Here is a 15206-nt window from a genome sequence, read left to right as displayed (position 1 = left end):
TGCTAGTATTGCATAGTGTATGCCTTCCTTATGACTGCTCATTTACAGCGGCCCTCAGCACTGCCTCATCCCCACTGCCGTCTGGGCTCTGAATACACACTGCCAGTGGTGCAATCAGATCCAGTGTTGAAAACTCTTCCAGACGCACTTTTGTGCAGCGTAGACAAGTGTCTCCATTTATTTGTGTTAGGTAGGTCAGCACCATTTAATATGCCACAACTGCCACAGCAGTGCCGAGCTGTGTGCATCACTTGGTACTGGTGTCTGCAGAGGCTAAAAGTGTCCTTGAAGTTAAATCGGAGGTATAATATTAAAGAGGAGCTGTTAGGTATAGGGTCTCAGAGAAAAAAAAAACATATCAGTAGCTAAATATTGGCTGTACTTACATTACATATGCATTTCACTGTCCACGTTTGGATTTTACAGAATTTTTATATAGTATTTGCAGAGAATGATGCTCCTGACAGCTCATGGCAGGTTCCATGTTTGTCTGTCTCCTATGAAGCCAATTGTGATGTCATATCCTCCCTGCTTCCTGATGATTCGACTCACAAAAAAGATCATAATGGTTCATGATCGGACAACACTACTGTGCAGTGAATATTAATTAGCCATGTGGTTAGGAACAATAGCGGACTCATGCAGTATACTCTAAGAACTTGTGCCCTGTGATTTTTCAGTGCTGTGAATTTAGGCTGCTGTAACATGAGCCTGTAACTTCTCACAGCCTTAGGGCGTGATAGGAAAATGAAGGGGAGGACCCAAGGGGGAGAAGCGGCCCCAGAATGCTTTGCAGTATGTTATGCGGCCTGTCGTACTCCTTATGAGCTTGGGAATAACAGCCTTGCTGTTCAGCACACTTTAGAAGTAAGAGAGATTTTTAACTTCAGTATTGCCTTTTTGGCTTCCTTCTAAACTGTTTAACACAGGAGAATAGAGGTTTAAATTAGCTTTTGCAGCCTGACAGTTACTCTTTAAGCCTGTGATCCCCGCAACCATGTGGTAGGCCAGGCATTATACAGGGGCCATGCCAATATACCATGTAAATCAGATTTTTAGGAATAATAAAAGATACCACTTCACAGGTCATCTTTCTCTGAACATATCCAACAAAATAGGGTCGTCTTTAACCAAAGGCATTCCAGGCCTTTGCCTGGAGTGCCATTGGTCCTTGGAGGCATCATGCCCCTAAATTAAGCCCCATCCCTAAATTAAGCCCCACCTTGAATGAAGCCCGCCCACGTGGGTGTTTGAGGCTTATGCTGCGTTTGTGCAGCAGCAGGAAGTTCGGTGTCCTGAGGAGCAGAAGCACTGGACTTTGGCGGAAAGGTGAGAGCACAGCTTCTGCTGCGCTATACTCTGCACTTACACACTAAGTTGTGGGCTGAGCAGGAAGGGGGTGTGCACCGAAATGTGACATAATCGGTGGGTTGTTTGTATCCCGGACTCCCTGTATTATGCATCCATCCTATACGGCACATGGTTCATATTCTCTAGTGTTGGCATGTGTTTTTTATTTGGGGGGGATGCGCAGGGATTGCACAGGACTTCTTGTCTAGGGTGACAAAAAGGCTAGAAACGGCCCTGTAACAAGAGCTCATTGGATATTGTATGTCCTTGTGTCCATTCTACCGTTCACGTTCCGAGTGTAGCGGCTTTTTCTTCCATCCACAATTGGTTTTGTGCTACAGCGCAGGCAATACTTGCGCATGGAAAGCGCGGCCACACTTGCACTCGGACAGGAGTGCCGCCACAGAGAGGAAGAGGATCCCAGTTGAGAAGGACATGAGAAGCCTCTGGAGCATCCAGAAGCTTCCCAATACTGTGGTATTTTTTTTTCTTACAGGTTTGCTTTAAGATTTCCACACACATTTTTCTAGTAATGTTAGGAGGTGATTCTAGAGGAGGACAATAGAATGTCATGTGCAGATCTGAGATTGTGGTTGGGTTGGTATCTGGAAATTAGTGAGGATATGTACCGGGGAGAGAGATTGTGGAGAGCTTTGTAGGTTAGGGTTAAGAGCGGTGGCGTAGCTAAGGAGCTGTGGGCCCCAATGCAAGTTTTACAATGGGGCCCCCCATGCACTCAGTACATAACAATTTATACGGCGCACCAAAACTTGCCAATGGCAACTACAGTGTCAGAGGTGCAAGAAGGGGATGTGGAACAGTTTGTTAATGATTATCACTATTCAAAGTATCTATGGAAGTCATTATTATGAGCACAGGACCAATGTAGAGCTAATACTGTAGTTGAGGGAGGGCCCCTCTGGTCCAAGGGCCCCGATGCGGTCGCTACCTCTGCACCCCCTATTGCTACGCCCCTGGTTAAGAGTTTGAACTGGATCCTCTGGTTAATTGGCAGCCAATGAAGGGCTTGGCAGAGAGGAGCAGCAGAGGAAGAGCGAGAAGAAAGATGAATGAGACGAGCAGCCAAGTTAAGCAAAGATTGGAGTGGGGCCAGTCTGTAAGTTGTAGTCCACAAAGTAGAATATTACAATAGTCCAGACAAGATATTATAAGAGCATGTATTTTAGTAGTGTACTGAGTCAGAAAAGGTTGGATGCGAGATATGTTTTTGAGTTGGAGATGACAGGAGCTGGTTAGGGAGTAAATGTGAGGAATAAAGGAGAGAGGAGTCAGATATTACCTCTAAGCACTGTGGTTATAGGAGTGTTATTAACATTTATTGTTAGATCAGGCAGAGAGGTGGACAGAGATGGTTGAAAAATGATTACTTCTGTTTTACTCATATAGGGCCATATGCAATTCAGTTTTTTACCTGAGTTTTCTCCTAGGTTATATTTTCAGGACTTGTAAATAAAATGCCTTTTACAACCTCAGCAAGCAAACAAATCCTCAAAATAATTTTGACTGTACTTTTTCACCTACTTTTGCAAAGTGCTAAAAAGTTAATTTAAATTGAAAATATGAAAAATTATCTCCTAGGAAAAAACTCAGAAGAAAAGGTGAATTTCATATGGGCCATTAAGTTTTAAGAATCCAGAGGTCATGAAAAAGGATTTCACAGACAAACTGTCAGGAACACGTGTGAGGAGGGAGTTAAGGTATTGGGCCCGAGAGGTATTGAAACTAAAATGAGTTGATTAAATTGCAATGACTGTGCCTGTGTGACAAATAGCGGGGCAGCTGTAGCGAACAGCGCCGTAAACGCAGCTGCCTCCGTCTCCCTGCCTGATTAGTTACCCGTGCCTCGGGCGTCTAGCACGCCGAGGACTGGTTTGTCTGTTGCCCATAAGGTTGTGTTGACGCGTACACTGTCACAACCTTTATGCGGCGAAGAGGCAGCTCAGCTGACCTGCGGGTCGGCTGACGTCATACCATGCGCCCGCCCCGCTGATTGGCCGGGCACAGGGGGGCGTGCCTCAGGGTCTCCTCAGGCTCTTAAGCCCGGAGGATTCAGTAGGTCTTTGTCTGCTGTTGCGAATACTTCGTGTTAGCACTTAGACCTAGTCAGGTTCCTGCTGTGATAGATGTATATGCAGTGTTTCCAATATACATCTATCTCTAGTTAGTATTATTGATTGTATGTCTGCTTGATTTTCTGTGTATGACTCTAGGCTCTTTCTGACTATTCTTCCTCTCATTGATTCTGTACCTTTGCCCATCTGATCCTGCTGCCGACTCTGCCTGTTTACCGTTTCTTCTCTGCCTTCTGATTCTGTACCGTATCTGCCTGTCTGTTGCCAACTCGATTAGTCTGACCTCTCTACTCACCAGTGAGCCCTCGTCACTGGTGAGGTGCTCACTGTACTGATAGTGCCCACTAGCTCCTCTGGTGAGGCGTAGTCAAATCTACCAGTATCTACTGTTGCACCAAGCACTACCTGCACACTAGCATCACGTCTTGTATCTATACTTGCATTATTGGTGATTCTGCAGATCACCACATAATCAGGTATAGCATCTGCATTATTGGTGATACTGCAGATCACCATATAATCAGAGATCTGTTTGTTGCTTACACTGATTGTTACAGCCTGTAGATGGAAATGAGGAGGGGGCCAAGGACAAAGGCTTGAGGTACCTCCACAGATAAAGGATGGGGAAATGAGATCTGATCCTGAGTTATGAGCGCAAATTTTGCATAATTGTAATTGCAATCATGATGCAAAATTTCAGGGAAAATTGTAATTAATTTCATCAGTAATCATACGTACGTAATCAGAAACCACAATTTCACGTAATTTTTTCATAGGTTCGTGCTGAATTTAGCGGTTAATAGCACCCCCTGTACATGCTATCATCACCAATTGCTACGTATGCTAAGGGAGAATAGTGGGAATAAGGCAAAAATTAATTTTTCTAAAATACCTTGTAGTTTTTGAGATAATCGATTTTATAAATTCAAAAAACATTTTTCTTTGCATTTCCATTTTTCTTCATTTTTTTCAAAACCTACAAGATCTTTTTTAAAAACTGACTTTTTCCCACTATTCTCCTTAACATACAAAGCTTTTCTGGTGACAATAGCCTGTGTGGGGACTTATTGACCACAACAGTCGACACAAAATTATGCAAAATGTATGCAAATTTACAAATGGCTTACAAGATATCAATTGAATTTCCAAATCGTAACTGTGTATGGCCATAACTGCAAAAAAATAATGTGAAATTTTGCGTAATCATAATTATCAGAATCCGATCCTCACTACTAGCGTTCCGAGATCTCACCTTGCGCACATAATCTGTCTCCTCTGTGATGTGTGCCGCCGTAGACCCATACATGTAGAAAATCTCATCTTCCATTGGTTTCTCATCGACTCTTTTCAGAAAGCTCCTTTCGGTGATTGGAAAGCAACTCATTGTTTCGGAGGCCCCTGCAGGTTTAAAAAGTATAAGGAAAATGTAACAAAGATTGAGGGCTTGTTTCCACTGTTGCGACGCGATTTCGGCCGCATTCCGACGCTTGTAAAAACGCATGCGGATGCGTTTCCACATGCGTTTTTACCCGCGATTTCGCCTGCGATTTCGCATGGCAGGGTGCCATGCGAAATTAACCATGACACTGCCAGGGCTAAATAAAATTGAAAAAGGTGCGAAATCGCACACGAAATCGCGGGTAAAAACGCATGTAACAAACGCATGCGTTTTTACTATTAAATACATTAGCGGCGATTCGCACGGATTCCCGACGCAGGCGAAATCGTTGGCTCTTTTGTGCGTTTTTTTCACGCTGAAAAAAACGCACCTCAACAACGCTACAGTGGAAACAGGCCCATCCACTTGCATTACATGTGCGGATCTGCATGCGTTGGACGCATGCAGATTCGCGATAGTGGAAACGAGCCCTCAAGGTTCAAGCACTTTATTGTCATTGTGTAACACAACGAAATTTCTTTTCATGACAACCCCACAGTGCATATAGGGAACATAGTGATAGTAACAAAGGTAGGAAGAGAAGACATTATACAAGTATGCCAGGTGTTACAGATATTTAAGCAACTTGTACACAGTGTTAATTATTTCAGAGAGGATTCAGAGTTCATCAAGTTTATGGCGGATGGGAAAAAGCTGTTTTTCAGTCTGTTGTATGCGGGTTGATCTAAGACGTTTAACAAATAACATTAAAACAGTCATATAAGCCAATTTCGTTGACCACATACTGTCGGGAGACATTAGATGATATTTTGAGTTAATGCAACGTTAATGTAAATTTCATGCCAATGTATGCAGCTTGGAAATGGACCAAACAGGTGCAGTAGCTAAATATTTTGGTTCCAGAGCAGGGGCGTAACTAGAGGGGAGCAGCACCTGCGATCGCCGGGTGCCCAGAGCTGTGGGGGCCCCAACTAGTAACCTTCGCTTCCTCCGATACAGGGGACTGTACTATACAGATCAGATGTTCTTGTGGCTACACTTGTTACGGGTGTGAAGATCATGATGGCCACACTTGTTTTATGACCCTTGTAAGATGGGCCGCAAGGCCATGGAGGGCACCAAGGGGAGGCAAGGAAAGGGGTGTGAACATTGGTGGGGCCCCATGAATTGTAGTTATGCCATTATTTCACAGTTCATAAATTAGCATGAAATAAAATCAAGTGATGCAAACCCCCCCCCCCCCCCAAAAAAAAACCAAACCCCACAGACCTCTGGGTACGCCCCTATTTCTCTGCCTCTAATACTTTTAGGGTTGGAACCCACTAGAGCGTTTAGGGATCGCTTTAAATCGTTAGCGATTTCCCAAAACGCTCTGACAATGTAAATGGATGGGACTGATTCCACTAGAGCAATTGTGCAAATCGCAGGACATGCAGCATTTTGGGAGTATTTCCATTCTAATGTATTGTATAGGAGCAGGGAAATCGCTCCCAAAATCGCTTGCAAAACACTATCACAAATGACAAGCGATTGCAACAGCACTTTGCAGTGGCTCCGCCTCCCAGGCCTAAGCCATAGAGACTGAACAAGCATGCAGCGGATCAGGTGCTCTGACTGAAGACTGACTGGATTAGGCACATGCTTGTTTCAGGGTTGTGACTCAGACACTACTGATGCTAGAAGATCAACAGGACAGCCAGGCAATCGGTATTGTTTAAAAAGGAAACATATATTGCACACTTTATATCACTCTCACCTTGGGTTCACTTTAAAGAGAAACTCCGACCAAAAATTAAACTTTATCCCAATCAGTAGCTGATACCCCTTTTACATGAGAAATCTATTCCTTTTCACAAACAGACCATCAGGGGGCACTGCATGACTGATATTGTGGTGAAACCCCACCCACAAGAAAAGTATGTACTTTTTTGGGCAGTTTCCTGTCTGTGAACCTTGTTGCATTGTGGAAAATAGCTGTTACAGCTGTTTCCAACTGCCAAAAACTATGCAGCAGCTACATCACCTGCCAACACTAAAATGTTCACTGGAGTTCCTCTTTAAGGTTGTTCAGTTCTATTTCAAAATAATAAACCAGGCTAACATAGCTTCCAGCAGTTTCCCAGGTCATGGCGTCTTCATCTCATGTAGGTAAGAGGTGTGGGCTCAACATCTTCAAGCTATTCGGGACACGTGCCAGCGTCACAACACGCCAGCTGGCGCCAGATTCACCTGGAAACTGGCACTGGGACATGCTGGTGTGAAAGCTCCCCTCCCGTCTGCTGGAGGAGTAGTAAGGATAAACGTAAGATCAACCACGCCAAGTGTCAGGTTGTTGACAAGACTTTTAATGATCTCCTGTACACGACAAGTACGAGCGAGAGAGTTATAAACAAAGACTTGGGAAAGCGATGGGAAAATAGAACTGGTGCCTGTCCCATCCCTTTTCGTGGCATGAGTGTCTAACACGAAAGTCTGCAGTGACACCCACACAAACGCCAGCATCACACGAGACAACACCACAACCTGCACAGGAGACCTGGGTTCTAATTTCAGCTCTTCCTGTTTAGTAAGATGCACCTACTCCGTAAGGAGACCGTGGGCAAGACTCCCTAACACTGTATTTGCCTATAGAGCACGTCCTAGTGGCTGCAGCACTGACGTCTTGAGTCCACCAGGAGAAAAGCGTGATGCAGTATACATGTTCTGTGTCTGTGTCTTATCACTTCACCATTGTACCGAAAACCGGAATAAAAAAGTGGGGACGAAAGAGCAACCAATCAAAATACTTCATCTGAACATCTGTTATTTTTACTTTTTGTATTTATAAAGCGCCAACATATTACCCTGAGCTGTACAATAGATAAAATTGGTTGGCATAACCAGTTCGGACATACAAGGAGTGCAGACCAAGAAAAAGAAAACAAGATCATGCGATGGGGGTTGAGTGTCTTCGGTAACAATAGTTTATGTCTGTTCAATTCAGTGAGTAAGGTGCCTCAATGAGGGTGCATGACCAAGTTGGGAATACAAGGGGCAGAGGGCACTGCCCTAGGATTACAATCGAAAGGGTGGGCGTATAGACACAATAGGTTAGGTGCGGCTGTTGAGAAGGTTCTCAGCAGAATGTATTCGGGCACTGATGTGGGGGTAGGCGAGCCTAAACAGGTGAGTTTTGAGGGCTAATTTAAAGGAAATATAGGAGGGGCAAGCTTGATGGCTCGTGGGAGTGAGTCAGGGGCGTAACTAGAAATCACTGGGCCCCCTTGCAAAACATTGGATGGGGCCCCCTCCCACCAAACCCCTCCCCAGAAAGGCTGGGGGTAGAACAGTGCTGTACACAAGACCCTGCTGAACACTGAATAGGGACTGTCTACAAAACTTTGTATGATTCCTTATCAGTGGCTGAGCAGATACTGTCATTAGAACAATTGTGCAGAGAGCAGAAAGTTTTTTTCTCTCCTTGCCCTTAGTTGTCAGTCTCTCAGGACAGGGCCCTCTGTGGCTTCTGGGCCCCCCTGCAGCTGCATCCCTTGCAGGGTCTATTGTTATACCCCTGGAGTGAGTCCCAGAGAGCGGAGGCAGCACACATCTGTTACACTATTGTTCTCTTTTTCCTTACATTGGCTATGTTTTGACAGATTTACATAAAATTAGGAAAAGTTTTCGAATAGGGCTGCCCCCTGAATGCCTAGAGGTCCAGTTTAAAGAAAATCTGAAGCAGCCCCCCCCCCCCCAAATAAATAAACAAAGCAGTTTTATATTCACCTATGTAGAGGGAATCCAATAGAGCCTTAGGCTCGGTTCACATTAACGCAGCAGCGGAAGCAATGCTTTCCCGATGGGAAAGTTTACATTGCTAAGTTCGGCTCAGTTACGCTCCCTGCGTTCCGCTCGTCGGAGCGGACGTTCCCGACATGCACGATCCTTCCACTCCGCTTCAGGGAGCGGAACACAGTGCAGGAGTGGATGCGTGCTTAATGTGGACCTAGCCTTACCGATCCTTGCTCGGTCCCCTCATTCTACCACTGTCCCTGGGGTGAAGTTACGCACCTTCGGGAATTATTAGCAATCTTTGAAGTTCTCACATCTCCAAGTACATCCAAAGAGGGGCTCATGTGCACAGTACAGATCCCTTTGTGTTTGAAAGTACTCAGGACGCTATTCTTATTTGTCCACCATGACCCAATGAGAATTTTCCCTGTTGAAGCAGGATTCACATTTTTTATTGCAAACCAATGGGAGTGCCTCATGCTTCTGCTTGGCTATGATATGCTTTGGACCCAAAGAGGGGTGGCAGTGGCGGTGAAAACGAATCCACGGGACAGGTGAGTTGGCGTTCTGCACACCGACCAACCTAGTGCATTTGCGGTCCAGTCTGTGCGCGTTGGGTTTTGTTACGAGTGACAGTGTGAACACATCCTATTACTAACATAGGATATGGTCACGTCTAATTTTGCGGGTTTTTTTGTGTTCCAGAAAACACAGCATTTTTTACTGCAGTGTGAAGGAAGTCTTGTTGACTTTAAAGAGACTCAACAGTGGAAGACAGGAATTTCTACTCAAAGGAGCATCAGCTGTGCAAACAAAAGATAGGTATGGTATGGCAAGTCAGGCCGTAGACACAGGCCTGACTTTAAAGAGAAACTCCGACCAAAAATTGAACTTTATCCCAATCAGTAGCTGATACCCCCTTTTACATGAGAAATCTATTCCTTTCCACAAACAGACCATCAGGGGGCACTGTATGACTGATATTGTGGTGAAACCCCTCCCACAAGTAACCCCTTACACAAGAAAAGTTTGAACTTTTGTGGGAAATAGCTGTTTACAGCTGTTTCCAACTGCCAAAAACCATGCAGCAGCTACATCACCTGCCAACAGTAAAATGTTCACTGGAGTTCCTCTTTAAGTCGGCTGAGGCGGGCGTTAACGACCTCCTCGGCTAATAACCAGCTGTGTGTATGGCAGCCGGCCACCCCTAATCCGCGAGTGATGCACTGGGCAGATCTACTGCTCACCCCGAGCAACGCCAATCCCCTGCCAAACCCATTGTTCGCGCGGCTCCCCTGCCCTCTGTGTGACATCATGCACATGCAGCTCAGTGCCCCCCCCCCCATCCCCCCCACCCCCCGCCATACCATAGCAACACAGCGCATTGTCAGCCACACAGCCGACACACGTGTGTGCAGCCCGGCCCAGTGATGTCACCTTAGGGAATCAGCTCCTGATCACCGACTGGCGACATCAGTTGACAATTTGTGGTACGTACCCTAAGGAAGTCTTGTTGACTTCAAAAACAGTGAAAGAGGACTTTCTACTCAAGGGAACATCAGCTGTGCAAACAAAAGGTATGTATGGACCCAGAGGCGTATCTAGAGGGGTGCAGACATGGCTTGTGCCATGGGCGCCAAAGCACCAAGGGCGCCATGACTGCTCCTTTGCTGTGCTGCCATACTTATACCAGTGCTGCACCCCCTTCCCTGCCCCCGTGCTGTGTCCCGATGCCTGCCCCTGTGCTGCGCCTCCTTGTCTGCCCCTGCCTCCCCGTCACTCAGACCTCAGATCAGATTAATTCTGTCATCTGAGGAACATGGCTACTTATGTATGTAAGGCGCACTTGGCTTATTCTTAAAAAAAGAGGACAAAGAGGGAATAAGAAAAGATATTTACAGTAAAGTAACTTAAGCAATATCCCGAGCCAAAAAACACAAGCAACCAGTCCACAACAAATGTACACAAGAAAGGATGTTGTTTTTAGGGGAAGGGGGTTCTGACTGACGGGGGGGGGGGGGCGCAATTTCCCCCCAGCTCTGACTGGCGGAGGGGGGCGCAATTTCCGTGTTTGCCATGGGCTCTATATGACCCAGATACGCCCCTGTATGGACCAGGTTTGTGAGGAGAGCTAAGTTATAGCTTTTACTTGCAATAGAATTCCTGAACTCAAGTAAACTTTAAAATGAAGACACACAGAAAGGGAAGTAGGTAGTCATACTGACCTGTACCTCCACCAACTAATGTTATATATAGAAACTCTTAGAAAGCCTTCATGTTTGCTCAGCCTAGCAGAACAGCTTTTACAAGTCCTCTGGTAAGATACAATGACAGTGAATGCAGCTCATTGTACTGGCCTGCAGAGCTGGATCATCCACAGCGCTATTACCTAACTATTGTTCATTGTTTGAGGAGAAACAACACAACGCTCACCTGAGGCACTACAGCACAACCGCTTTATATAAACAGAAAAATTAGTGCAGTGGAGGACACTGTGAGCATGTATTTTCATTTCCCATCTGCTTCTACAGCCTCAGGGAGAGGATTTGGCAGTATCTTTTGGAGCCGATAGCGTCATAGGTCTCAGGCAGACAAAGAAGTAGTGAGAGAAGGGAGGAGGGGTCGTGGTACAAGGACAATAACTCCAAATTCATTTTTCTTGTCTCACCTTCTCTAGATCATATAGGAGAAGCTAGTGATACAGCCGTGCTGTTTTGGGGGTGTTGTCCCTAAAAATATAGCAGAACAATCTAAAATCACATTACAGTCTCTACTGCACCACAGTCTCTGGTAACAGCACAGTATAGTCTCTGGAGCAGCACAGTCTATGGTAACATCACAGTACAGTCTCTAGTGCAGCAATGTCTCTGGTAATACCACAGCACGGTCTCTGGTGCAGCACAGTACAGTCTCCGGTGCAGCACAGTCTCTGGTAACAGCACAGTACAGTCTCTAGTGTAGCAATGTCTCTGGTAATACCATAGCACAGTCTCTGGTGCAGCACAGTACAGTCTCTAGCGCAGCACAGTCTCTAGTAACACCGCAGTACAGTCTCTGGAGCAGCACAGTCTCTGGTAACAGCACAGTACAGTCTCTGGTGCAGCACAGTCTATGGTAACATCACAGTACAGTCTCTAGTGCAGCAATGTCTCTGGTAATACCATAGCACAGTCTCTGGTGCAGCACAGTACAGTCTCTAGCGCAGCACAGTCTCTAGTAACACCGCAGTACAGTCTCTGGAGCAGCACAGTCTCTGGTAACATCACAGTACAGTCTCTAGTGCAGCAATGTCTCTGGTAATACCACAGCACAGTCTCTGGTGCAGCACAGTCGCTGGTAACACCACAGTACAGTCTCTGAAGCAGCACAGTCTCTGGTAACAGCACAGTACAGTCTCTGGTAACAGCACAGTACAGTCTCTGGTAACACCACAGTACAGTCTCTGGTAACACCACAGTACAGTCTCTGGTAACACCACAGTACAGTCTCTGGTAACACCACAGTACAGTCTCTGGTAACACCACAGTACAGTCTCTGGTAGCACCACAGTACAGTCTCTGGTAACACCACAGTACAGTCTCTGGTAACACCACAGTAAAGTCTCTGGTAACACCACAGTAAAGTCTCTGGTAACCAGGGGAGGACTGGCCAGGGGGGAAGGGGGGCAATTTCCCCCCAGGCTGCCTCTCATTTAATGATTTAGGGCTGGTACAGTGCCTGGTACATGTTTTTGTATAAGGCCACTAGGCTGGCCGAGGGAATTCAATGCCTAATTACAGAGTAATTAGAGGGTGGGCAAGTTGGTAAATATAAACAGCATGATGCAGAGCAGAGGCTTGCCTGCAGGGTGCATGGGAAAATATCTGTCTGATTTCGGGTGGAAATTGGTTGAAAGTATTGATCTGAGATGCTGTGAAATCTCGGGCTGATGTGGTCGATCCAGTGCGATAATCACAAACAATGAATGCGACGGAAACCCTGGCCGTTGTAACTCAAAATGTTTTATGTGTCTGTCCCCCCCCCCCCCCCCCCATTGCCAGTGCATTATACTTTACCTGTCATGCTGTCCCTCATGTGTCCTTGCTGTATTTACCATGTGACTTTTGGCATATAGCACGTGGGGCACGTGTGTGATGTAATTTGGGCCTGGGCTGCTGTGAAAATGGGCCTCTAGTTTGTGTTTTCCCTCCAGGCCAAAAGGTCCCAGTCCTCCCCTGCTGGTAACACCACAGTAAAGTCTCTGGTAACACCACAGTAAAGTCTCTGGTAACACCACAGTAAAGTCTCTGGTAACACCACAGTAAAGTCTCTGGTAACACCACAGTACAGTCTCTGGTGCAGCCAGTTCCCTGAAGCCATGCTCTTTTTTATGCTCACAGACAGTGTATGCTGCATCATCATGTGTTATGCAGTTCAGTTGCCCCACAAGTGTGTGTTATGCAATGGCCCCACCCCTAATACCAGTCCTGGTGTTTTATATGCACATAAAAACAAACAAAACAAGCTGAACCAATGTTTACCCTAATCCTTGCAATCTGCAGAGCCACAGTAAAAGCAGTGAGTAATTCCCTCTAAATGGAAAATAAAGCTGAACAATTTTCATGTCAAAGTCCAGCTGCCCGCAGGGTGGAGATCTTACTGCTGTTCACACCAATGTGTACAATACAAACACCAGGAAAGCATGTCAGAGGATTATACAGGACGCCTTCGCACAAAGTCAATGTACACCTGCCTTTCCTCATCAATGACAAAGTGCATTTTCCACCTTTTCCTCCACGGACACTGAACTCCCCATCAGGGCTGGCCTTGGGTTTCACAGCGTCCTGAGCGAAACCTGATTTTTGTGCCCCCCCCATTCATCCTCTTCATGCGCACACACACACAAAGGCCCATATGCAATTCTCCTTTTCTCCTGAGATATCTCCTAGGAGTCGGACAGTGGTTCCCAAACTTTTTGACGTCGTGACACATCACGCCAAATGCTCAGATCTCTGTGACACGTCACGTATGTATAATAGAAAAAGTACTATTAATAACAATGAATGGATGGAAAGAGTGCATTATCCTGAATATACTTGAGAATGAAGGCTAGAACCTTTCAGGAATATTAGTTAGCCGCCCCCCCTGCCCCTCCAATTTAGCACAGCACTGACAATTTGCACCATGCATTATAGCCGCATTGCGCCCCCCCCCCCCCCAAAAAAAAAAAAAATCCCTCAGACTCAGTAGGTAGGTAGCCAGGTATAGGTGCCCCCAGTATAGGAAGTCAGTTGAAGATCTCCACCCCCCCCCCATAGGAAGCCAGCTATAGGTGCCCCCAGAATAGGAAGTCAGTTGAAGGTTTCCCCCCCCCCCCCCCATAGGTAGCCAGGTTTAGGTGCCCCTAGTATAGGAAGCCAGCTATAGGTGCCCCCAGAATAGGAGGATTAACCCTAATTGCAAACGCACAAGGAGGTTCCACCCACTCACTTTCATTGGCAAAGCGTTTTTGGGAATCACCGGCGATTGTTGGCGATCCCAAAACGCTGCCAAAAATGCACTAGAGGGTCCCTGCCCTTAAAGAGAACATGAACTGAAAATAAAAAGCCTAATAAACCAGGCACAAGTCATACTCCTCAAGCTCTTTCTCCTCTCCGCCTGCGTCCCATTTGTCCACTGTGATCAATGGAATTCTCTGTCCTGCATTATAAAAATGGCCATTACCCCATAACAGCTTCCTGGTCAGCACACTGTTAAACTGTAATATCACCCACTTGAGCCATAGGGAAACATGGACATCACCTTGCACATCCAGTTGTAACTGACAGCTGCTGATATATAACTGACCGCAACTGGTATATTTCAGTTCTGACAAAATCTTGTCAGAACTGGAAGGGATCACTGTAAGAAGAAAATGGTGAGCTTCTGAGAGGAACTGACGGTGAGGTTAGTATGGAATATTCATTGGCGCTAGTCTACTTTAGGGGACCCACCGCAAATCCCCATAGACACTTTCAGCTGGGCTGCAAAACGGAACAAATGGCTTCCGTTTGCTTGTTGAAACCCCCACAAGCCTTATATCCCCGGGTAGCTACGCATGTCCTCTAACGAATTTTGTGGGTTTCGGTAAAAAAAAAAGTTTGAACTGACTGTGTAGGAGCCGCGGAATGACCGCAATTTCGGGTCCGTCGGCCATCTTGGTTCTGCTCTGCAGGTCATTCCTTCCTCCTCATTGGAGGGATTGTTAGGTGGGGGCGTGCCAGCTAACAAACCCTCCAATGAGGAGGAAGAAAGAGACCTGCACAGCAGAATTAAGATGGCCGACGGAACCGAGATTTAGGCCGTTCGGTGGCTCCTACACAGCCAATTTAAACTTTCTGTTACCGAACACCTCCCAATTCGTTACAGGGCATGCTTACCTATCCATGGGTATATGGCTTGTGGGGGTTTCAACAAGCAAACAGAAGCCATTTGTTCCGTTTTGCAGCCCAGCTGAAAGTGTCTATGGGGATTTGCGGTGGGTCCCCTAAAGTAGACTAGCGCCTATTCATTTGCAGCTACGTGTGTTTATTTTAAATCATTTTACTCGCTTCAGGTTCCCTTTAGGCCTCTTT

General features: G+C 46.1%; 1 protein-coding gene across 3 annotated transcripts in view; it reads right to left on the bottom strand.

Moving 5' to 3' along the window:
• CCDC68 (coiled-coil domain containing 68) overlaps nucleotides 1-15206 on the bottom strand; it is a 90771-nt gene that overhangs the window by 52929 nt on the left and 22636 nt on the right. For all 3 annotated transcript variants that reach the window (XR_011029826.1, XR_011029825.1, XM_068271865.1), the window contains exon 2: nucleotides 4696-4841. Coding sequence is in view for 1 of the 3 variants with exons in the window: in XM_068271865.1 (XP_068127966.1) it covers nucleotides 4696-4827 (132 nt within the window). In the remaining 2 variants the exon portion in view is untranslated. The remainder of the gene's footprint in view (nucleotides 1-4695; nucleotides 4842-15206) is intronic.

The sequence above is a fragment of the Hyperolius riggenbachi genome, chromosome 1 (genome assembly GCF_040937935.1).
Source record: "Hyperolius riggenbachi isolate aHypRig1 chromosome 1, aHypRig1.pri, whole genome shotgun sequence".
In the NCBI taxonomy this organism is placed as follows: Eukaryota; Metazoa; Chordata; class Amphibia; order Anura; family Hyperoliidae; genus Hyperolius; species Hyperolius riggenbachi.
Note: the sequence above shows the minus strand (reverse complement) of the source record. Positions and strands in the feature narration are given on the sequence as shown.